Below are 26,447 nucleotides of genomic sequence, written 5' to 3'. Positions count from 1 at the left end.
CATAACTACAGGTTACACCCTCCTTGCAGATCAGTTAATTTTGGACACGTGATTGTCCATTGCAGTCTAAGTCGGCCTTTGCTTAAACTTGAACACTGTTCTCTTGCTGTTCACTTTGTCTCGCGTAACCATATCAAGCAGGCCCTGAGCAGGATCATGCAGCCAAAGCCCGAAACCAAGTTTAGCAGACGGAAAGCCCAGGGCCGAGAGGAACAGCTGGATGGATTATAATCTCATTGAAGTGTATTTATTTAGGATATCACAGTACCATTAACAGAAAAGTCACGGGGAATATTTAACAACATATTTAAAACACATCATCTAAACATCTGGATTTATGTAGCATATTGATATAAATAGACGAGGAAATGTGCAGTCACTGAACTGGCTACAATGTTTGGGCCCTTCATATGACTGCCAATTATTGTGCCGAGGAGTCCAAAAAGGGATCCAGCTTGAGATATCGGGTAGGGCATGACGAGATTGAGAGGGCAAGGACGAGGCTGTGTAAGCTCTCAATTTCAAGATAATTATCTTCACAGAGAGACTTTGGCAGATCTATAACTCATGTATGTCAAGATGCATAGGGAAGGTAAGTCACATAGCCTGTCTCCTAGAACACGATGGCATAGTCTCTGTTATATAAAATGTGAAAGACTAAAGAGCTTTTGGGAGGGCATTGCCATGTTCATGGGTGCTCAGAACTAATAGAAACATAAGCTTTATAGTGGCAATTCAGTAGAGGCAGACTGAGAAACAGGTGTTAAATAAGATCATATAATAGCGAACATGAAATCTGCTTTAGCCATTCACTAGGAGCCGGGATGGTGGCAGGCGAATGACTTTTAGGATTCGCTGATGTCGATTGTTTCGGCCTTCTCAATTCTATTGAGCACTGGATGCCGTATAATCAGTGTTAGAGGCCAAATGAAACATGGAGGTCAATGGTATTTACCTAGCATCAGGTATGTTTCTGCTTGAAATCAGCAACCAAGCATCGTGTACTGTATTCACCAAGAGATGAGAAGGAAATGTGATTTATAAATTTGCCAACGAAACTGCTGTCAGCAGAATCTCAGAGTGTGACAAAGAGGCGTACATCAGTGAGATTAATCAGCTGGTTGAGTGGTGCCGCAGCAACAACCGTGTTCTCAACAACAATAAGAGAAATGAACTTATTGTCGACAGCAGAAAGCAGAAGTCGAAGGAACACACGCCAGTCCTAATCGAGGAGTCGGCAGTGGAAAAGGTGAGCTATTTCAAGTTACAGGAGGTATTCTCTGAAGATCTATCCAGATCCCAATATATGGATGTCAATAGGGAAATAAGCACGTCACTGGTATATTTTATTAAGAGCTGGAGAAGATTTGGTATATCACCAAAGACCCTGCCAAATTTTTGCACGTCTAACATTCAAAACGTCAGCATTCTAACTGGCTAAATCGCCAGCTGGTATTTAGGCACCATTGCATGGGAACCGTAAATACTGCAGAGGGTTGTGTGCAGCTATCCATAGGCACGAGGCGCCCCAACATTGAGAACATGTCAAAAGGCGGTGCCTCAAGAGGTTGGCAACAATCATTAAGGGCTCCCACCATCCAGGATGTGCCATCTTCTCATTACTGCCATCAGAAGTACAGGGGTATGAAGGCACACACTCAACTTTCTAGGAACAGCTCCTGTTACTTCTTCATCAGATTCTGAACAATCCATGAACCCACTAAAACTACCTCACTAATTTCCCCCCTTTATCACCACTTATTTATTTTTAAGCATCTCTTTCATATTGTACTTCTAGCATGTTTTATGTATTGCATTGTACTGCTGCTGCAAAACAATAAAATTCACGACAATGTCAAAGAAAATTATTCTGATCCTGATATTATTCCGTGCTGTTGTCTATTGTCTATGGACCTTTTGCTTTTAAAGGTCAGATGACAGGTACACATGCACGAACGAGCCTATCCGTCAAATCAGATCTCGAATCTAATCACCACGAACCGCTAGGATCTGAATAACCTCAGTAAATTGCCCTATATCGTTACCTCTCTCGTCTCCCTGCCATATTTGCGACACGTGAAAAGGGAAGAATAGAAGTATACCATATATATTAATGAAGCTAATATAAAGAAACTGAAAAATGTTTTACTCTTAAGAGCAAAAATAAGAACACACATGTGGAAACCAAGAAGTTTTCATTCTGAATTTATTTCAATATAATGTGGCGTACAGAATAAATCGCTATCTGCTATCTATTCCGCGACTTACTAGCATCTCTGAAGTACTACATTTTCAGAATCAACGTAAAGTTTTAAAAAAATCTAATGCTATCGAGAGCTCATCAGAATGTTAATGAATAAATGAAATTAATGGAATATTTCATTTGCGGTAGGATAATCTGAAGAGTGAATGCTATGCGTGGTCTTCAGTAAATCATCAAAACGGAAACTCAAACAGCTACGCAGTAAGCAAGAAACACTTCCAAGCTACTAGTCATCAAATCAAGGATGATTAGACGCACGATTTAAAGCTGTCAGTTAGAACAACTGACATGTTAACTAAAGTAGGTTTACCCTGGGATTTATTAATACTTCTGACTATATTTGTTTGTAGCGACGGATGTCCAACCAAACAGCTATAGGTGGTTCCCTTCTCCCAGTCTTCTGCGCTGATCCTCAGTTTGCTGGTAACCGAGTTAGAGCCGTTTTCCTTATCGCTGTTAAACTGGGTGGAGAATCCCGAATGCAAAAGGTTGTCATTAGCCATCCAGCCGACGTATATATCTTCCGGATAAAAACCGGTCACGAGGCAAATTAGGGTAGCTGCTTCCTCCGCTTGAATCTCCTCAGCTGATGGGTACAAGAGGTAGGCTTTAGGACGGTGCATTTCAGTAACTGGAAGAGAAAAACATACCTTAAATTAGTTTCATCTTTGACTTGCAGATTTGTATCTTCACCAGACTCCGGATGTTCAAATATCAATAAACTCAGAAATTAGATCAGCTTTTCAACACAAGACATATCAGCTCCAGGTATAAATAAGGTGTTGCATTTGCTCTTTGTTATTAAGATACCATGTATAGTTTTGCAGTTTTGTGTATTTACTTCTTTTCTACGTTACCATGGGTGTCCTGATCATTTTTTTTTCTTCTGGATTGCTGTTACGCAACGGAATGGAGGAGATTATGTTTTCAATTCTATTGATTAGGTCAAAAAATGTCACAGCCAAAAAGTTTGTTTGATATACCATGCGTACTCAAGACGGCAGTTAATTGCGCTTACCCTTGTTTTTTTTGGTGGCGATTGTCAGTGGTGTTGGCAGATCACGTTCTTCTACGAAGCAGAGGTATTCGGTTCCACTGTTCCACTCCTCCACACTGATCTTCAGTTTGCTGATGATGACGGATTTACTTCCCCTCCTCTCCGGACCGCGCGTCTCTACTCCGTTCATTCTCTGACTCCCATTTACTTGCCAGGAGACTGTGACATTCTGTAAATCTGTGTAAACCACTTCGCACACAATTGTTGCCTTCCGAAGCATCCAAATCTCTTCAAAGGAAGGCCTTTTTATGATGGCATTAATGTCAGCCATAAAGCATTCTTCTGGCAAAAAAGTGGGAATGGTTATATTCATTCTGTGATGTTCAAGATGTGGATTATAACAACTATAACCAGGCCGGAGTAGCTCATAATCCCACTTACTACGCATTTCTCTGTGACATTTTTTTCTGCTTCCCTAATACAGCTATACTTGCCTTATCAACCCAACTCCTCTATTTTCCTTGTCTGATATCCTCATTGACTCTCCCGATTATAGATACCACAGCGCAAACAGTACACTGACATGACTTTATCAGTAAGTACTTTTTCCCATTCAGGGATGCAAACGTTCCCCCTTAGATCTTCAAAATACTGAGGGAAAACGTGACCTCCTTCAAAGGTATTCACACAAAATGAGCAAAAGGTTTTATCTGCCAGTCCCCAGTGTGATTCTGAAATAAGTTGATCGAAAAGAACTATTAAGCGGAAAGTTATACTCAGTTAAAACTGCAGTACTTTCTGCATTATGGACGGAGTAACACGCTCTTCGAAATAAGAAAACAAAATATAACGTGCCACTGAATTCTAATAAAGAACATGTTGTGTGATTAGCATTCAATACATCACTACTTTACGAACCGAGGACGGACTGCCAGCTCTTCAATATTTTCAGTCATATTTTGTGGGAGTTACTCCACTAGAAATAGGAAAAAATGCCAGTAACGTGAAACCGAAGCGGCCACGTTGACTCTGTAGGTTACCACGTGCCATAAAATGTAATGGAACCACGTATTCGAAGGAAGCGCTTGCCACTTAATTGATCTTGAAAATTATAAAACTCTGCTGCGATGTATGAGCCGACACCTGCATTATTTACCACCCAACGCATTCCAGAAAAAGATATAAACTGTGGAATTAAAATACAGTAACTTTAGGAGGATAAATTCAGTTTCAAATGTGTATGAGCCTTTAGTAATTTTGCTTTATTACTTTTGTTTCGATTCTCGATGCAGCTAGTAAGTTCATTGTTTACCTGTCTTGCATAGAAAATGTGAGCTATTTTCCTGAATTGCTTCAATGCTTCTGGTGAAGCATAATTTTCACAGCTGTTGGGTGGTGAGTTACAGGATATAAACCCATCGAAATTGAAGGGAAGGTGCCATACTCTATTTCCAAGTGACACCCGCATATTTGAAGCCTCAGTCCATCATGGTATTTTGTGTTTGGGTGATACTGTCAGAGTAGCACGGGTGAATAAAAACAGTCTATTTTGTGCATGTTAAACAGTACAGCAACCATGTACCAGAAGCGAACCCTGTAAGGGTTTACGGCCCTACAAGCTGTGGCGAACAGGATATCACGGTGATTGATACTGGGGCCTCAGATGCTCTGAATCTATTTCAATGATATTACTGGGGGATATACCAACGATATAGGTAAAAAACGGGATGAGGTCCTACACGGTGAATTTAGGGCGTTAGGAGATAAACTAAAAAGTAGGACCACAAAGGTAATAATCTCTGGATTACTACCAGTGCCACGTGCTAGTCAGAGTAGAAATAGGAGGATATTTCAGATGAATACGTGGCTTGAAAAATGGTGCAAAGGGGAGGGATTCAAATTTCTGGGGCATTGGATCCAGTTCTGGAGAGGTGGGACCGGTATAAACAGGACGGTCTGCACCTGGGCTGGACTGGAACCAATGTCCTAGGGGGAGCGTTTGCTACTGCTGTTCAGGAGGCTTTAAACTAATGTGGCAGGGGGATGGGAACAAGTGCAGAGAGACAGAGGGGGTGTGAAATGAGGGTAGAAGCAAAACGTAGTAAGGTGAAAAGTAAAAGTGGCAGGCAGGCAAATCCAAAGCAAAAAGCAAAAAGAGCAACTTTTCAACATAATTGTATAAGGGCTAAGAGTGTTGTAAAAAGAAGCCTGAAGGCTTTGAGTGTCAATGCGAGGAGCATTCGTAACAAGGTGGATGAATTGAATGTGCAGATAGTTATTAATGAATATGATATAGTTGGGATCACAGAGACATGGCTCCAGGGTGACCAAGGATGGGCTCAACATCTTGGGATATTCAATATTCAGGAGGGAGAGACAGGAAAGGAAAGGAGGTGGGGGTAGCATTGCTGGTTAGAGAGGAGATTAACGCAATAGAAAGGAAAGACATTAGCCTGGAGGATGTGGAATCGATATGGGTACAGCTGCATAACACTAAGGGGCAGAAAACGCTGGCGGGAGTTGTGTACAGGCCACCTAACAGCAGTAGTGAGGTTGGGGATGTCATTAAACAGGAAATTAGAAATGCGTGCAATAAAGGAACAGTAGTTATAATGGGTGACTTCAATCTACATATAGATTGGGTGAACCAAATTGGTAAGGGTGTTGAGGAAGAGGATTTCTTGGAAAGTATGCGTGATGGTTTTCTGAACCAACATGTTGAGGAACCAACTAGAGAGCAGGCCATTCTAGATTGGGTATTGAGTAATGAGGAAGGGTTAATTAGCAATCTTGTCGTGTGAGGCCCCTTTGGTAAGAGTGACCATAATATGGTGGAATTCTTCATTAAGATGGAGAGTGACATAGTTAATTCAGAAACAAAGGTTCTGAACTTAAAGAAGGGTAACTTTGAAGGTGTGAGACGTGAATTAGCTAAGATAGACTGGCAAATGATACTTAAAGGGTTGACGGTGGATATTCAAAGGCAATCATTTAAAGATCGCATGGATGAACTACAACAATTGTTCATCCCAGTTTGGCAAAAGAATAAACCAGGGTAGGTAGTGCACCCGTGGCTGACAAGGGAAATTAGGGATAGTATCAAGTCCAAAGAAGAAACATATAAATTAGCCAAAAAAAGCGGCACACCTGAGGACTGGGAGAAATTCAGAGACCAGCAGAGGAGGACAAACGGCTTAATTAGGAAAGGGAAAAAAGATTATGAGAGAAAGCTGGCAGGGAACATAAAAACTGACTGTAAAAGCTTATATAGATATGCGAAAAGAAAAAGATTGGTCAAGACAAATGTAGGTCCTTTACAGTCAGAAACAGGTGAATTGATCATAGGGAACAAAGACATGGCAGACCAATGGAATAACTACTTCGGTTCTGTCTTCACTAAAGAAGACATAAATAATCTTCTGGAAATAGTAAGGGATCGAGCGTCTAGTGAGATGGAGGAACTGAGGGAAATGCATGTTAGTAGGGAAGTGGTGTTAGGTAAATTGAAGGGATTAAAGGCAGATAAATCCCCAGGACCAGATGGTCTGCATCCCAGAGTGCTTAAGGAAGTAGCCCAAGAAATAGTGGATGCATTAGTGATAATTTTTCAAAACTCCTTAGATTCTGGATTAGTTCCTGAGGATTGGAGGGTGGCAAATGTAACTCCACTTTTTAAAAAAGGTGGGAGAGAGAAACTATAGACCGGTTAGTCTGACATCGGTGGTGGGCAAAATGCTAGAGTCGGTTATCAAAGATGTGACAACAGCACATTTGGAAAGAGGTGAAATCATCGGACAAATTCAGCATGGATTTGTGAAAGGAAAATCATGTCTGACGAATCTTATAGAATTTTTGGAAGATGTAACTAGTAGAGTCGATAGGGGAGAGCCAGTGGAAGTGGCATATTTAGATTTTCAAAAGGCTTTTGACAAGGTCCCACACAAGAGATTAGTGTGCAAACTTGAAGCACACGGTATTGGGGGTATGGTATTGATGTGGATAGAGAATTGGTTGGCAGACAGGAAGCAAAGAGTGGGAGTAAACGGGACCTTTTCAGAATGGCAGGCAGAGACTAGTGGGGTACCGCAAGGCTCAGTGCTGGGACCCCAGTTGTTTGCAATATATATTAATGATTTAGACGAGGGAATTAAATGCAGCTTCTCCAAGTTTGCGGATGACACGAAGCTGGGCGGCGGTGTTAGCTGTGAGGAGGATGCTAAGAGGGTGCAGGGTGACTTGGATAGGTTAGGTGAGTGGGCAAATTCATGGCAGATGCAATTTAATGTGGATAAATGTGAGGTTATCCACTTTGGTTGCAAGAACAGGAAAACAGATTATTATCTGAACGGTGGCCGATTAGGAAAAGGGGAGGTGCAACGAGACCTGGGTGTCTTTGTACACCAGTCACTGAAGGTGGGCATGCAGGTACAGCAGGTGGTACAAGGCCTTGGTGAGACCGCACCTAGAATATTGTGTGCAGTTTTGGTCCCCTAATCTGAGGAAAGACATTCTTGCCATAGAGGGAGTACAGAGAAGGTTCACCAGATTGATTCCTGGGATGGCAGGAATTTCATATGAAAAAAGACTGGATCGACTAGGCTTATAGTCACTGGAATTTAGAAGATTGAGGGGGAATCTTATTGAAACGTATAAAATTCCAAAGGGATTGGACAGGTTAGATGCAGAAAGATTGCTTCTGATGTTGGGGAAGTCCAGAACGAGGGGTCACAGTTTAAGGATAAAGTGGAAGCCTTTTAGGACCAGGATAAAGAAAAACTTCTTCACACAGAGAGTGGTGAATCTGTGGAATTCTCTGCCACAGGAAACAGTTGAGGGCGGTTCATTGGCTATATTTAAGAGGATGTTAGATATGGCCCTTGTGGCTAAAGGGATCAGTGGGTATTGAGAGAAAGCAGGTACAGGTTTCTGAGTTGGAAGATTAGCCATGATCATACTGAATGGCGGTGCAGGCTCGAAGGGCCGAATGGCCTACTCCTGCACCTATTTTCTATGTTTCTATGTTTCTATATACTGGGGGATATACTGTAATATGTCTGTTTACTGGGAATAGAAGTTATGTGGTATCGTGGGCTGTGGGAAAGATTCTGGGAGAATTTGGTGGGATTTACACAAGGTAAGTAAATTGGTAAGTACTCAGCAGATTGAATGTTACGTGGAAAACGTGAGGATATCGACTGAGGAGAAATAAATATGACGATAGTATATTTTATGAATGGTCGGAAACTGGAAAATGTTGGTGTTCGGTGTGGTCTGAATGTTCTTGTGCGTGAACCATTGAATATGCGGAGCAGATTGTTACAATTAATTTTAGTTATTGTTTAGAACTTATGCCGCAGAAATCTCACTTTGCAATCGGTGTCAACTTTAGGATCTGATATCGATCTTCCCGCAAGACATGGACTGCTTCATTTGATGAGGATTGTGACTGGATTTGTTCAATATGCTGACATAAACGACCATCTGTGCTTATCATGAAAAAGAGTTCACTCATGAAGCTCCTTAAGGGTACTAAACTGCCCTAACTACCTAATACGATGACGTCTTTGTGATTGTATAATTGATTTTCTTTATTTTCTTTGGTGCAAATAGTGGTTCCGACCTTTGCCAACCAACAACACGGAGCCACAGTAGCGCGACGCTATTACCGCTCGGAACGTTTTGGAGTTCGGAGTTTAATGCCTGCGCTGTTCTATAAGGAGTCTCTACGTTGTCCCCGTGGAATGCACGGGTTTTCCCCAGCTGCTTCAGTTTCTTCCCAGAGTCAAAGAAAAACATACCGGGTTGGTTAGTTGGGGTCATTGAGAAGCATAACTCGCATGTATTTGTATCGCAATGGAATACATGGAATTGCAGAGGCACGAGAGAGGAGCTTGTCCAGGTAGATTTGAAGAGAATATTGGCGGGGATAACGGCAGAGCAGAGATGGCTGAAGTTTCTGGGAATAGTTCCACAAGGCGCAGGATAGATATGTGCCACAGAGGAAGAAGTTCTCAAATGGAAGGGGTAGGCAACCGTGGCTGACAAAGGAAGATAAGGACTGTGTAAAAGCCAAGGAAAGGGCATATAAGGTAGCAGAAGTGAGTGGGAATTTAGATGATTGGGAAACGTTTAAAATCCAAACAAAAGGCAACTAAAAAAAAGCTATAAAAAGGGAAAAAGTGAAATTTGAGGACAGACTAGCCAATAATATAAAGCAGGATATTCAATTTTATTCAATTATATAAAGGGTAAAAGGGAGGTGAGGGGTAATATTGGACTATTAGAAAATGATACTAGTAAGGTAGTAATGGGGACAAAGAAATGCCAGATGAACGTAATGGGTACTTTGCACCTGTCTTCACTGTGGAAGACACTAGCAGTGTGCCAGAGGTCAATGGGCATCAGGGAGCAGGAGTGAGTGCCATTGCTATTACAAAGGAAAAAAGTGCAAGGCAAACTTAAAGGTCTTAAGGTACGTAAGTCACCTAGGTCAAATGGTTTACATCCCAGACTCCTGAGAGAGGTTGCTGAAGAGATTACGGATGGATTGGACAGGATCTTTCAAGAGTCACTTGATTCTGGCATGGTCCCGGAGGACTGGAAAATGGCAAATGTCTCTCAACTCTTTAAGGAGGGAGGGTTATAGGCCAGTTAGCCTAATCTCAGTGGTTGGGAAAGTGTTGGAGTCTATTATTAAGGGTGAAGTTTTGAGGTACTTGGAGACCGATGTTAAAAGTCAAAGTAAGCATGGTTTCTGTGAAGGAAAATCTTGCCTGACAAATCTTTTAGAATTCTTCAAGTAACAACTAGGGTGGACAGAGGCGAGGGTGTGAATGTTATTTACTTGGATTTTCAGAGGTGGTATGATAAGATGCCACAACTGAGGCTGCTCAACAAGATGAAACCCTATCTCTTTACCGGAAAGATGCTGGTATGGATTCCAGAATAGCTGACAGACAGGAGGCAGTGAATGGGAATAAAAGGATCCTTTTTCTGGTTGGCTGCCGGGGACTAGTGGTGTTCTTCACGGGTCAGGAATAGGACACCTGTTTTTCACATTGTTTATCAATGGTTCACACAATGGAATTGATGGCTTCGTGGGAAAATTTGCGGATGATACGAAGAAAGGTGGAGGCGCAGGTAGTGCTGAGGAAGCAATGCAATTGCAGCAGGGCTTAGAGAAATTGGAAGAATGGACAAAAAGGTGTCAGATGGAACACAGTGTTGGGAAATGTATGATAATACATTTTGGCAAAAGGAACAATAGTGCGGACTATTATCTAAATGGGGAAAAGCTTCAAATACCAACGGTGCAGAGGAAGTTAGATGTCCTCGTGCAAGACTGCCAGAAGGTTCATTTACAGGTTGAGTTTGTGATAAAGAAGGTCCAATGCAACGTTGGCATTTATTTCGAGGGGAACAGAATATAACGGCAGGGAGTTTGTGCTGAGCATTTATAAGGCACTAATCAGGCCGCACTTAAAGTATTGTCAACGGTTTAGGGCCCAATATCACAGAAAGGATGTGTTGTCATTGAAGAGAGTCCAGAGGAGGTTCATGAGGGTGATTCCAGGAATGACGGGGAGAACATATGCTGAGCGTATGGCAGCTTTGGAAATGTACTCACTGGAATTTAGAAGAATGCGTGTGGATCTCTTTGAAACCTCCCTAATGTTGAGAGGACGAGATAGGGAGATGTGGAAAGGATATTTGCTATGGTGGGGTATCAAGACCTAGATGGCACAGCCTCAACATTGACGCCCGTCTTATAACCATTTTATGTAGCCATATAACTATATAACAATTACAGCACGGAAACAGGCCATCTCTGCCCTTCTAGTCTGTGCCGAACGCTCACCTAGTCCCACCGACTTGCACTCAGCCCATAACCCTCTATTCTTTTCCTGTCCATATACCTATCCAATTTTTAAAAAATGACAATATCGAACTTGCTGCTACCACTTATACTGGAAGCTCGTTCCACACAGCTACAACTCTCTGAGTAAAGATGTTACCCTAAGTGTTACCACTAAACTTTTGCCCCCAAACTTTCAACTCCCCTGAGTCTTCCCCTGAATTTTGTATTAACTTACGGCTCTACCAGAGGGCAACTCACTCACAGTTTTGCCTGTTTTGCTCTGCAATCTGCTGCCTGACATCCAGCAGTTTCTGTTCCTCTTTCTGCATCTACACTACTTTGCAGTTCGATTGTTCTTATTGCACCCACCTTTTGTGTTTCGTGTCCGTTTTGATAACGGTGTACCTAATTGATTTTCCTCTACCGAGCAGGAGTATTCTACCCCGCTGTCCCACTCCGCAACGCTGCTGGTCAAACGGCTGACTGTCAGGTATTGGCTTCCGAACTTTGTTGCTTGTCCTGTTTGAACACCATCAGCCCTTTCCTTTCCACCCACTCTCCAAGATATGGAAACCTCAGCTGGAGTTATGGCGATCACTTCACACACCAGTGTGGCAGTTTTGTTTGTGCACATTTCTTCAACGGTAGGATCTCTGAGAAACAATGCGAAACCTAGAGCACAAAATTGAGAGGATGATTTACTGATGACGAACCTGAAACTTAGCAATGATTTCAATTTAATAATAAAGAAGGGTGATGGGACGGATGGATTCAGACTTTCCCTGAAAGGACGACAGTGATAAAATACCGGAGTGGGGAAGGGGTCAGTGGCTTGTGGCAGAATAGTCAGAGGTATGGAGCTAGCCGAGGGAGGACAGAACACAGAAAGCTAGATCGTGGAAGAGAATATTAGATTGAAAAAGGTGGCAAAATATGCAGCGTCTAAGGTCATTCCATGTATTTATTCAAGAATGAAAGACCAGTTTACCACAAAGTTTAACGGTTGGAGTCGTCGGGTGGTTGCCTCGACTACTTTCTTCCTTTCATTTATTTCTTTCCTTTTTTGTAATTTATTTTAAATTGAAGTTCATCATCAGACAAACATTTCCATAAGATGTTTTTCGGCATTGTACATATATATCATATAGTCATATATATCACAGATCTCCACAGAATATTTATCTGAGGTATACACTTATAGAAAAGAGTGGAAAGAAAAAAAACAAGCAAAAAGAAAGAACTTTGTACGAGCTGGGAGTGATCTTTTTTTACAACATATTCATTGATTTTTGAGAATAAAATCAGTCCTATGAGGCATTATGTAGTTAAGCCATTTTTCCCCATTATGAATCAAATTGTTCCAGCTTATGATTAACAGATGTTGTTATCTTCTCCATTTTGTAAATGTTCATTGTAATTTCCATCCATGTATTTAAAGTTGGGCTCTCCTGTGATAACCATTTCCCATGAAGAGTCTTTTTACCAGCCACCAACAGTATATTCATTAAATATTTAACTCTTTTCAACCATTCTTGAGGTATAGATCCAAAATATATGGTCTTACTCTCCAAGGGTATTTCACATTCAAATATGTCTTGTAGGGCATTGTGTATCCCCCTCCAATAGTTTTTGATAACAGGGCAATCCCAAAAATTATGTTAATGATTTGCATTTTGATTTCCACAATTTCTCCAGCAGACAGGGAGGTTACTATCATAATGGGATTTCTGAGACGGTGTAATAAAACATCGTCAAAATTTTCCATCCAAACCCCCTCCATTTCTGTGAATGGGTACACTTCCATTGATACCTCCATATTATTGTCCATTCGTCCGCAGATATCATTATCCCTCCTTCCTTCTCCCATTTTGATTTAATGTATGAAGTCCAATGTGTTTTAAGTTTTGACATCCCCTTATATATGCTTGAAATGATTCTACTACCATTATCTGAATTATATGCTTTTCTAAATAGCTCTATCAAGCATGTACTTGCCTTGGTTACATTTTTAAGTGTCTTATTACCATATTGTCGCATCTGTAAATACCGATAAAAATGTTGTTTTTCTATTATGTGTTTCTCTTTAAGCATTTCAAAACTGAATAGTGTTCCTTCTTTCATTATGTTGCAAAGAACTGTTTTCCTTTAGCTGTCCAGTCCCTAATTCTAGCATCCAATTTATTTGGTGTAAAATCCGAGTCATATGCACACCATTTAAGAATTGCAATATCTCCCTCCAGATTATATCCTTTTATAGTAGTTTTCCATATTTTAGTAGTCAATTTCACCCATGGGTTAGCAATAGTATTAATGTATCTTTGCAGGTTGTTATCAGTCAAAATTGCTTGTATGGGGATGGGAAGTACCCGCTCCTCAATGTTTTTCCATTGAGCGTCACATGATGGGTTGCACCAACATATTACAGCTCTCAACTGTGCTGCAAAATAATAATCTCTAAGAGAAGGTAGGCCCCATCCTCACTTTTCCTTTGCTAATTGCAAAGTTTTGAGACGAACTCTAGGCCTTTTAACCCGCCAAGTATACCTTGATAACATCTTGTTCCATTCATTGAATTGATTTTGATTAATCTCTGTTGGTAGGGTCTGAAAGAGATATAACAGTCTGGGAAGTATATTCATTTTAATAGACTCAATCCTTGAACTGAGACTGAAAAAAGGGAATCAGGTTCCATCTTGCCATATCTTCTTTAATTTTTTTATATAATTATGTAATTAGTATGTAACAATATGTAATTAGTTTTGCTACAACAAGTGTATGGGACATTGGAAAAAAGTTGAATTTCCCCATGGGGATGAATAAAGTATCTATCTATCTATCTATCTATCTATCTATCTATCTATCTATCTATCTATCTATCTATCTATCTATCTATCTATCTATCTATCTATCTATCTATCTATCTATCATAAAGGCTGAAAATTACTTCTGATAATTTTGCCAAATCTTTTAGCATAATGATGCCCAAATATTTGAAAGACTCTGTGTGCCATGCCCAGGGGTACCTACTTTCAATTTCCCTTGGTGGGCTATAGTAATAAGAAAGTAATTGGGTTTTATCTATGTTGATCTTGTATCCTGATAATTGACCATATTGTTCAAAGGATTGCATCAGTTTAGGTAAAGAGTATGCTGGTTGCCCTAGATAGATCAAACTGTCATCCGCATTACAAGCCATTTATGCTCTGTCCCTTTAATAGTAATTCCCCGATACCTTCATGTTGTCTGATGTATTGAGCTAATGGTTCCAGATATAACGCGAAGAGTAGCGGTGATCATGCACAACCCTGTCTCGTGCCCCTTTCTAGGGTAAAGCTATTTGATAAATATCCATTGATTTTAATCCTAGCAGTAGGATTGTCATATTGTGCATGTATAGTTTTAATAATTGTGTCTTGGAAACCAAATCTATGTAAAACTCTGTATAGAAAACTCCAATTAACCGAATCAAATGCTTTTTCAGCGTCCACGCTTATCACTATTGCTTCGATTTTATTTTTTGTATATGATCCATAATGTGAAGTGTCCTTCGTATATTGTCTTGTTTCTGGCGTTGTCGTATAAAACCTGTCTGATCGTTACGTATCAATATGGGTAGAAACTCCTCTAATCGTTTGGCCATGATGGTAAATAATTTATAATCTACATTAAGAACGGGTATTGGTCTAAATGACCCGCATTCCATTTTTAAAATTTTTTTATACTTTATTGTCACTAAACAATTGATACTAGCGCGTACAATTATCACAGTGATATTTGCTTCTGCGATTCACGTTCCCTGAAGTACAAATCGAAATAAATATAATAAAAATTTGAATTATAGATCATAATTAGAAAATAGAAAAGGGAAAGTAAAGTAGTGCAAGTCAGGTCTATATATTTTGAAGGTACGGTCCAGATCTGGGTCAGGATATGTTCAGCACTCTTATCACAGTTGGAAAGAAGCTGTTCCCAAATCTGGCCGTACGAATCTTCATGCTCCTGTACCTTCTCCCAGAGGGAAGTGGGCAAAAAGTGTGTTGGCTGGGTGGGTCTTGTCCTTGATTATCCTGGCAGCACTGCTCCGACAGCGTGTGGTGTATAGTGAGTCCAAGGAAGGAAGATTGGTTTGTGTGATGTGTTGGGCTATGTTCACTATCTTCTGCAGCTTCTTCCGGTCATGGACAGGACAATTTCCATACCAGGTTGTGAAGCACCCTCGAAGAATGCTTTCTACGGTGCACCTATAAAAATTAGTGAGGGTTTTAGGGGACAGGCCGAATTTCTTCAGCTTTCTCAGGAAGTAAAGGCGCTGGTGGGCTTTCTTGGCAGTGGACTATGCTTGTTTTGACCAAGTCAGGTCATTTGTGATATTCACCCCGAGAAACTTAAAGCTTTTGACCTGTTCCACCTGCGCACCAACGATCTAGATAGGGTTGTGCGGTCCGCTACTCCTTCTGAAGTCAACAATCAATTCCTTCGTCTTGCTGACATTGAGGGATAGGCTATTGTCTGCGCACCATGCTACCAGGTTCTTAATTTCCTCCCTGTACTCAGACTGATCATTACCCAAGATACGGCCTACAATTGTGGTGTCATCAGCAATCTTATATATTAAGTTTGATGGAAACTTGGCTACACAATAATGGGTGTACAGTGAGTACAGCAGGGGGTTGAGTACACAGCCTTGTAGGGCACCGGTGCTCAGAGTGATTGTAGAAGAGAGTTTGTCCCCTATTTTTACAGCCTGTGTCCTGTCCGTGAGGAAACTGAAGATCCAGCTGTAGATCTGAGTGCTAAGACCCAGGTTCCGGAGCTTCGAAATCCGTTTATTCGGAATGATGGTATTAAAGGCAGAGCAGTAGTCGATGAAAAGGAGCCTTACATATGCGTCTTTATTCTCCAGGTGTTCTAAGGAGGAATGTAGTGCCAGAGAGATGGCGTCTCTCTGATATATGATGACGTATATGTACTTTGATTATACTTTGAACTTTGTACTTTGATGATGATGATGTACGTAATACTCACAGCAAAACTATGAGTAGGGCACTGCACCTCAGTGTGGTATGTCAATTGTCCCGTATCGGACTGCAAAGCACTCCAGCACGTGGTGAAAACTGCTCAGCGGATTATCAGCACCCAATTGTCCACCATTGAGAATATCTACCATAAACGCTAGCTGGGCAGGGCGAAAAGTATTATCAAGGATGCACCTCAGCCTAACCATGAACTTTTTACTCTCCTCTCATCTGGTAGGCGCTACAGCAGCCTCCGCTCCCGCACCAGCAGGCTCAAGAAGAGCTTCTTCCCTGAGGCTGTGACTGTGCTGAACCTCACATCACAGCGCTAAGCAGAATTGCACCCATATTGGACTGTCTCAGTACTTTTATATTTGTATGCTGTAGCACTTACTTTTTATTCACAGGTATTTTGTAAATAATACTATTCGTTCGCACTTCTGGTCAGATGCTAATTACATTTCATTGGCTTTGAATCTGTACTCGGCACAAGGACAATAAAATCTAATCTAATCTAATCAAATCTGAAACGTTACCAATCTGTCCATAGAACACAACACTGTATTTTATAATCTGCACAATTACAATTTTCTCAAACTGCATCTTGCTGTTGATGAGTGTTGAGGTGTACTGAATGTGGGAATCAACATGGCAAGTTTACAGTGCGCCCACTGAGATGAACCTGGCATTAGATAACATTGATCATTATACCACATTAATTCTCCAAGTCCACCCTTCCCATTAAACATCCCGTTTTACACTACGAGAGACAATTTCCAGTACCCGGTGGGATGAAACTGAAGCAAACTCGTGAAATGCGCCGTTTGTGTCAAATCAAATTAGCCAGGAATGTGCTGGGCAGCCTGCAACATTCGCTGTTTCTGGTGCCGACATAGCATGCTCACACTCACTAACCCTAAGCATAGGGCTTTGGAATATGGGAGAAAACCGGAGCACCTGGAGAAAGCACACAATGTACAAACTCCTGTGACAGACTGGAATTGAGCCCCAATCTTATAGCCGACATTGTAATAGCGTTATGCCAAGTGCTCGCTAGAATCACGTGGATAGGTGTTGGGTCCCGAATATTTATAATTAGTCTAAACGATAAGGATGAAGAAAACGTGGATATTTAGAACGAGGTTTGGAGAAGCAGAAGGCACATGGTAACTCAGCAGTTAGTGCAATGCTATTGCAGCTCGGCGGGTCTTATTTTGGAGTTCGATTCCGGCGCCATGTCTAAGGAGTTTGCTCGGTCTCCCCGACACCGTGTGGGTTTCCTCCCGATACTCTTATTAATTCCTATTGTCCAAAGACAGACCAGTTAGTAAATTGTCCTTTGATTAGGTTAGGGTAAATAGGAGAGTTGCAGGGTGGCGTTACTAGTTGCAAAAGGAAGTCCTTTCCGTGCTGTATCTCTGAATAAAATAAAAGCAACAAACGAAAAAAAATAGAAACAAGTGTTTTGATCTACCGAACGTGTGCGGAACTTGTGCAAGTTACTTACACTGATTCTACATGAATCCATTTTGGTTTATTCGGCTCCACAACCACATCAATTCCACCCAAGTTCTCTCATTGTTCTGAGCAATGTCAATAATATTCTTTTGAAAATTAACTAACCAGCTGTACGTGTTTCGGATGTTGGAGGAAACTGGAGCATAAGTATGAAGTCCCTCTTTTATGACAGAGTCCAGGTAAAGTTTTCTTTTCTCTTGTAGTGTATTACAAATATTGGAATTACTTACATGCAGTAGAAGGATATTGCAATACTTTTTTAAAGGAGAAATGGATGCGTACATACAAAGCAAAGGGCAATCACATATCACGGATGGGGAGTGAAGGCTAAAGCTCATAATAAGACTGACGACGGTGAAGTGGAGAAGTAGGATTCGCGACGGGATGGCCAGGTCCATTTCCTAATTTGTAAATTTGCATTCTTGCCTTGAATGTTCATGTCAGCAAAGGAGTCAGAAGCCAAGGATGAATAGAGTTGGTGGGCAGATTTAATTACATCGTTGGACCAGTTGAGGGTAATGGGATGAGGAATCACATCCATAATGTTGCTGGGGTTATGAAGTCACTGTCTGAAGGGTGCGTGCAGGCAAAACCCATGATCCTATTTGGAAAATACATGGATCCCTACAGTTTGCAGGATGGAGGAGGTTGGGCTCACATTGGATACTATGGGATTAAAAGCCTCATTCCTTCTGGGTCTTCTCACGCATGACTGCGCCAGAATCTTGAGAGGTGACCTCTCAATCACCTGCGTATTTTACATGAGGTGGGCAAGTGAACAAATAAAAACGAGGAAGCGACAAGCAGAGCAGTCATTGTGTGAGTGGACCAGTGTTGGAGTAGGGAGGATCTGACTCACCAGGCTTGAGCGACAACACGCTTGGGCGAGGCAAGTATCTGGTTATTTTCTTCTTCCACAATCTTCCTCGGTTGGTACATAGGGCAGTGAGGATTGCTCCAGGGACTTGTTGTGTTATTTGTCGGAGAAGTGTAACGCTGGGAGACCTCCAGCCTTCTGGATAAACACATTTGCATCAGGTTGTCCGAACTGCAGCTCCTCAAACACCGTGTTATGGAACTGGAGCTGCATCTCGTTGACCTTCGGCTCATACGGGAAAATGAGGAGGTGAGACATAACACCTACAGGAAGTGGTCACCCCGAAGCTTTGTGACTGTCAGGAGAAGGAAAGAAAATCGGCAGCCAATGCCGAATACATCTGTGGCTGTTCCCGTCAATAATAAGTATACCACATTTGTGTGTGTGTGTGTGTGTGTGTGTGTGTGTGTGTGTGTGTGTGTGTGTGTGTGTGTGTGTGTGTGTGTGTGTGTGTGTGTGTGTGTGTGTGTGTGTTTGCACTAAGACGACCTACCAGCAGGAGGAAACCGCAGCGTTAGGGTTTCTGGCACTGCATCTGCTGCTATGGCTCAAACAGAAAGGGGGCAGAAGAGGACTGAACTAGTGATAGGAACAACAACACACACAAAATGCTGGTGGAACAGAGCAGTCCAGGCAGCATCTATAGGGAGAACCCTTGGCCCTAAACGTCGACAGTGCTTCTCCCTATAGATGCTCCCTGGCCTGCTGTGTTCTACCAGCATTTTGTGTGTGTTGTTGTTTGAATTTCCAGCAGCTGCAGATTTTCTCGTGTTTGCTCTAGTGATAGGAACAGTTGACGCCAGAATCTATGGACACGATAGAGTCACCCAGATAGTATGTTGCTTCCTAAGTGCAAGTTTCAGAGACGTCTCAGAATGGATCCAAAGAATTTTAAATGGGGAAGATGAGCAGCCAGAAGTCTGGGTACACAGTAACACCAAAGGCATAGGTAGGAAAAGGGAGGAGCCCTGAAAAGAGAATTTAAGCTGCTAAGTAAAAAGCTGAAAACCAGGACCTCTAGTGTTGTACTGTACTCTCTGGAGTTCTGCCTGTGTTACGCCACAGTGAAGTTCAAAATAGGATGGTCCAGCAGATGAATGTATGGTTGAGGAAATAGTGCAGGGGCACTGTTTAAGATCATTGGGATCTCTTCTGGATGACCTACACAATAGGAGCGTGTTTGGGGATCAATATACTTGCGGGAATGTGTACAAGAGCTGTTGAAGAGGGTTTCAACTAACTTGGTGAGAGGATAGGAGACTGAGAGATAGTGCTGAGGACGTGGCAGCTGGTATGCCAGCAGAGGCAGTGTGCAGTGGGATTTTCAAGAAGGTCAGATAGATGATTGGGCAAAATGACAGTCAGTGATTTGTAGTGTAACAGAGAGACAAGTGGAAAAATGGTGACGAATACTGGACAGAAGATCTTATATCTGAATGATTGCAGTTTGCGAAATAAGGTAGATGATTTGTAGCGCAGTGTGAGACTGGCGGATATGACGATGTCGTCATGGCTGAAAGAAGATTACAGTTGGGAGCTTAACATCCAAGGCTGCACATTGTATGGAAAGAACTGACAGGTAGGCAGAAGGGATGACGTGATTCTGTTGGGAGAAAATGAAATTCAATCCTGAGAAAGTGGTGATATAGGATCGAAGATGTAGAATCGTTATAGGTAGAGTTAAGGAACAGCAAGCGTAATAAAGCATGGATGGGAGATATTGTATTACTAGGGAGAAGGTGCTTGGCAAGCTGATAGGACTGCAGGTGGATAAGTCATCTGGACCAAATGGACTACAGCCTACGGTTCTAAAAGTGGTAGCTGATGAGATTGTGGAGGCTTTATAGACAATAGATAGACAATAGACAATAGGTGCAGAAGTAGACCATTTGGCCCTTCGAGACTGCACCGCCATTCTGAGATCATGGCTGATCATCTACTATCAATACCCGGTTCCTGCCTTGTCCCCATATCCCTTGATTCCCCTATCCATAAGATACCTATCTATCTCCTTCTTGAAAGCATCCAGAGAATTGGCCTCCACTGCCTTCTGAGGCAGTGCATTCCAGACCCCCACAACTCTCTGGGAGAAGAGGTTTTTCCTTAACTCTGTCCTAAATGACCTACCCCTTATTCTCAAACCATGCCCTCTGGTACTGGACTCTCACAGCATCTGGAACATATTTCCTGCCTCTATCGTGTCCAATCCCTTAATAATCTTATATGTTACAATCAGATCCCCTCTCAATCACCTTAATTCCAGCGTGTACAAGCCCAGTCTCTCTAACCTCTCTGCATAAGACAGTCCGGACATCCCAGGAATTAACCGAGTGAATCAACGCTACACTTTCTCTATAGCCAGGATGTCCTTCCTTAACCCTGGAGACCAAAACTGTACACAATACTCCAGGTGTGGTCTCACCAGGGCCCTGTACAAATGCAAAAGAATATCCTTGCTCTTGTACTCAATTCCCTTTGTAATAAAGGCCAACATTCCATTAGCCTTCTTCACTGCCTGCTGCACTTGCTCATTCACCTTCAGTGACTGATGATCGTACTTTAGTAGTGATCTTTCAAGAATCACTAGATTCTGGCATGATTCCGGAGGGCTGTAAAATTGCAAATGTCGCTCCACTCTTCAGGAAAGGAGGGAAGCTGAGTAAAATAAATTATAGGCCAGTCAAGCTTACCTCAGGGGTTGGAAAATACTTGATTCGACTGTTAAGGCTGAGGCTTAGGGTTACTTGAAAGAGAAAACTTTCCTGAAGAGAAAATCCTCTCAAATCATTTAGAACTCTTTGAAGAAGTAGCGTCGGTATTAGAGGAAAGATACTAGCATGGACAGAGCATTGGCTGATAAGCAAGAGGCAAAGAGAGGGAATAATGCAAGTCTGTATTTGTTGGCTGCGGTGACTCTGGTATTCTACAGTGGTCTGTTGGGCTGCTACTTTTCACGTTATATGCCAATGAATTGCATGACAGAGTTGATGACTTTGTGGCCGTTTGCAGAGGATTCCAGATATGCTGAGAGTCGGGTAGTGTTGAGAAGACAGTGAGTCTGCGGAAGGACTTAGACTGATTGGGACAATGAGCAAAAAAGTAACAGTTGTAAGAGAAAGACGAAGTGTATGGCCATGCACATCGGTAGAAGGAATTAAAGTCTAGACTAGAATGAGGAGAAATTTCAAAGAATCTGTGGTGTAAAGGGACTTGGGTGTCCTCGTGCAGGATTCATCTAAAGGTTAATTGCAAGTTGAATCGGTGATGAGGAAGGCAAATGCAATCAGTAAGGCCTCATTACCAGTGCCTTATAAAGCATCACATCCTTGATTGTGAGCAGTTTGAGGCCTCTTAGAAAGGATGTGATGACATTGTAGAAAGTTCAAAGGAAATTCACAAAAGTGATTACGATTTTGAACGTCTATCTCAGGAGCGTTTATTCATTGGAATTTACTAAAACTAAGAGGGTGGTCACGTTGAAACGTATCTAGTGTGGAAAGGCCTAAATAATGTGGATAAGGAAAATATGATTCCTCTTGTGAGGGAGTCCAGAATCAGAAGGTACAACGTCAGAACCGAGGGACGTCCATTTAGAAAGGAGATGAGGATGATTTTTTTTATTAGCCAGAGGGTGGTGAATCTGTGGATTTCGTTGGCATACACGGTGTAGATAGAGGCCAGATCCTCGAGTGCATTTAAAGCTCTGTTTGATAGATTCTTGATAAGTCTTTGCGTGCAGATAATGGTGGAGCATACCGATGCACAGAACTGCCTAATTCTGCTCCAAACTCATGGCCTTATGGGTAATCTTGGGCACTAACTGAGAGCGTTATTTGTAACGTCACTGAATTTACAAGGGAAGGAAAGCGAAAGATAAAATACATGTATTGAGTTTTTGAGATCAAGACAGAAAACCCGGGATGTCACTTGCCGAAGCGAAGGAATCTTGAGATACAACTCCGAGATCAGGAACCATCCATTCATTTCATTGGACTGAATAACAGGTGCTGGTATCAAACAGCTTCCTTTCGATTGTCATTAGCACAGCAAAATAGAAAGGGCATTGATTTAGTTTGGAAGTATTCAACAAAGTCACCTTCCCAATTGTTTGGTTAAGTGCGTGGAATCGACCGTGCTTGACGACGGAGAAGTTCCTTTCACGAAAATGATCAAAACCCGAGGGGAAGGTCTACATTAATTGCTAGAGTATTGGGAGAAAATGGGCTTGGCAGATGGAATAATATAACACAGCGCTACATACTAACAAAGGCGACTTTTTTACTTGCCTATTTAAAAAACAAAACACGTAGAGCTGGATTAGGTTCCAACAAAGATACAAACAAAAATGAGATTCAGTGGATTTTTAAAACCAGATAAACTCGGACAAAGGAGCTCCACAGCATGTTAAAAACTAAGAAAGGTGAAGCAAACAAACAGCAATAAGTTGAAGTAAATTCCATCAATTATGGGTAGTTTTACAAATTGCTTCCCTCCGCTTTTCTGGGTCAGACTTTTACCTTCTTTTGTGTTTGTATCGGGGGAGGAATTACTTGTAGGAACTATCGTTCAATTTATTTGATGAAAATTAAAACTCGTTTCGCAGCAACGGTTCCATTGCAACCTATAATTTAGCATACCGTTTTATATTTTGTACTGCAACACAGTACAAATTAACAATTTTATAATTGGTATCTTGAGCGATACTGAACGCCTGAAATATCACTCATTACGATCTGGAGTGTAATTTTTATTTGAATTGGCAATTGACTTAGAAGCATTCAGCGAGATGGTGGAGACAATATTATCGTGTCCCGTTTTCACAGACTAAGTTGATTATGTTATCATTCAAACAGTATCTCTTATAGCCTTGCGATCAGAACCACCTATCGCCTACCTCTGCCCTCCCTGAACAGTCTGACAATTGACATTAAAATATAACCAAAGTTATACAAGTCAAACGAGTCTGAGAAAATTTGTTTCATCCTGTATTTCCAGACTTGCACGGATTTTAAGTGGTTGTTAGAAGACGATATGTCTTTCTAAATAAAATACATTTTATTCTATCCCAGCAATGTATCAAGTTGTTTTCACTACGAGTTTATGATTCAAATTCCCTGCCAAGCATCAAATTAATAAAATACCGTTTATATTTCTATCGACCCCTTTGTGTACTGAAACCTATTTCATCTTCAAACTTCTTTCGTACTTGGGTTCACTTTACACACTAAATCTTCATATATTTCAACCGATAAAGAGGTTTTCTCTAATATAGGTATCGCATGGCGATGTAGCTCATGTCTGCGACAGTGGGAAGCTAATCGGCACTCAAATATACAAATATATGAAAAATCGCATTATATCAATGTATCAGGTAACACTTTAAAGTTACTCTCGGGGGAGGCATGCAACAGGTCGAGGGTAATTGATGCGCTTCGATTTGTAAAAGTACTCCAAGTTCAATTTTCTTCTTTTAAGACAACGAAAGAATTATCTTGGGAGGAAAGGCGCGTATTTAACTTCTTCTGGGACATCTCAGCGAGTTAGCATTTTTCTATTTGCAAAAGTACATTATGATAGTGCACTACTCCGTTTGCATAATTTAAGTGAGTTTTTTTTGTAATTTCTTTTTTTATTGAAGATTAAGTGAGATTCTAATTGCCCTTCTCATCGGGAAACATATGCGCTTGCTCAAAATGTAATAAAATATGTCACTTACCAGCTGTCACAGTCAGCTTTGTGCCACCTCCGTATACGTACACAATGATTTACTTCCTATTCATCCCAATACGGAAAGTGATCATTAAAAGTGAATTATAGTGGTGGGTCTTCCAGTTTAAGACAGAAACAAAAGGCTTAACAATATATTCTAGTGGTCAACAGGTCTCAATTTCTTTCAGTTTTCATCCGCCCTTCTGTATATTCGGTGCATTAAAAGCGCTTGTGATATTGAAACGGGAAATTTGGTGATTAAGCACCAAGGAATGTAGGTGGAATTCAACCCAAAGAAGAAGTATCTTTTTAAAATTATGTCGAGCAACATCCATGAAAGTAAAGGCACAGTTTGTAATCCCATTTACAAATCGACGAACAAAATAAAACTGTCCCGGAGGTTTGTGCTATGGCTTAGACTGCTGTGGCTTTGTGTTGACACATCATTTCACGTGAGCACAATAACCTCACTGTTGTAAATAGTGTATAAATCCGTCAAGTAATCCTATACCTCCATGATATGAGGGAACTGGACATGAATGAAAAGGTTTTATTGGCTTCCGTCGATAATAACTCTCAGCCAGGCAGATATCAAGGAAAATATGAAGCTTTGTTATTCATATGATTATAACATTTATACTACAATTACACAAGTATATAGAGCAAGGCTCCATTATGCGTACCAGTGTCTGGCACAGTCAGAATATTTGGCAGTGAAAAGTTTTAGTCGCTGAAGGAATGTCTTGCATTCGTTTTGCATTAAGAATTGCCGAAGAGATTTATGTATGACGGGGATTGAAGATTCATCACTGTGGCACAGTTTTTGACACAGTCATTGATGCTAGTACTAAAAGGTTCCTTGTACATCAATACTAGATCATGTGGTCAAGGCGCAAATTACAATCTTTCTTAACGCAGCTTCTATTCCGCACAGCTACTTTTATAGCCAAAAATCCCTCGAAAATAGCGTCTGCATTGTACAGTTCAGAAACGGGTTAGCATTGTCCTTTCTCCAATTACCAAATGCATTGGTGATTTTTGAATTGCAGAGTCCATGCTTTGGATCACTGTGGCATTCTTTACCTGCACAGTGGTTCATTCAATAGCAATAATGTCTCCATTTGCATAACTCTGGAAGGACAAAGTGACGCTGCACCTCCAACTGTGCCCACTTGGATATGTGCGGCATAGTGACTGTCGCTCACGTTTTATAAACCAACCCTCGTTCTACAATGTAATCCGTTACTGCTCAGCAATTTTCTTCTCCAAAAAACCGAAGCAATCATAGTTTCTCGCGTGAAAGATTTTCCAACGTATTTGAATTGGCTTGTGCTCAACTTCGTTACTGTGGTTGTACTGAGCACGGCAGAAATACGTGGCTGTATCTTCAACAACTAGATTCCTGATCTGCAGCGAAGAGGAGTTTGTTGGCTTGTTGAGAGATTCCGCATATCGTCCTCCAATCGATAAGGTTTCGTTATTGGTTTGACCGGGTCTTTGGCGGTACCAATTTGTGCTCTGCAGCTCACAGGTAGTATTTTTTAAAACACAGTTGATGGTCAGAGTTTCGCCTGTTTGTTTTGTTGCTTCTTTTGGTGTCTGTTCTACCCATATACTGAAGGCATCTGAAGGGAGGAAAACAAATGTAATCATCAAATATCTGAAACAGCACAGGATGTAACATAAAATGAAATTTGTTTACGCAACGGCAAAATAGTAATCATTATTCTCTTTAAAAATGAACTGCACGTACTCGGTAACCACGCTAAAAATATCAAAACACACAACATATTCATGGTTCCTTCACCACCAGAAAGCCTGTTAAGTAGAGAAGGTTCTAGACATCAGCGTCGGCTGTCTGTGCAACCTTGTGAAGGAGCAAAGACTTTATAAGCCTCGGGAGTCTGGGCTTATTTGCATAATGCAGAAGGCGTATCAACTGCGATTATAGCTCGGTTAATGTTATATATTATATCCGATATTTCCATAATTATATTGGTGAAATATTTGAGCATAAACGTACTGATAGAGATATAGAGAAAGATCTCCATCCGTACTGAATGTATTTCCATTCTTCTTTGCTTTATTATCTGGAGAGGGCTTCAAAAATGTGTTAAAAGCATCCATGAGTAACCGTCAATTTGAGACAGCAAGTGCACTAAAAGCCATTCGTTTAATCACCATGAATAACTAAATAACATTCCTGTTGT

General features: G+C 41.3%; 1 gene segment (V, D, J or C); it reads right to left on the bottom strand.

Moving 5' to 3' along the window:
* Window positions 1-2,335: 2,335 nt before the first annotated feature.
* On the bottom strand, window positions 2,336-24,345 carry LOC140716203 (Ig heavy chain C region-like). The segment is given in 4 exon segments: window positions 2,336-2,894; window positions 3,282-3,599; window positions 11,488-11,790; window positions 24,245-24,345. Coding segments are annotated over 3 exon segments (966 nt in total).
* Window positions 24,346-26,447: the final 2,102 nt, after the last annotated feature.

The sequence above is a fragment of the Hemitrygon akajei genome, chromosome 25, assembly GCF_048418815.1.
Source record: "Hemitrygon akajei chromosome 25, sHemAka1.3, whole genome shotgun sequence".
NCBI lineage: Eukaryota > Metazoa > Chordata > Chondrichthyes > Myliobatiformes > Dasyatidae > Hemitrygon > Hemitrygon akajei.
This window is presented reverse-complemented; position numbering and strand designations above follow the sequence as displayed.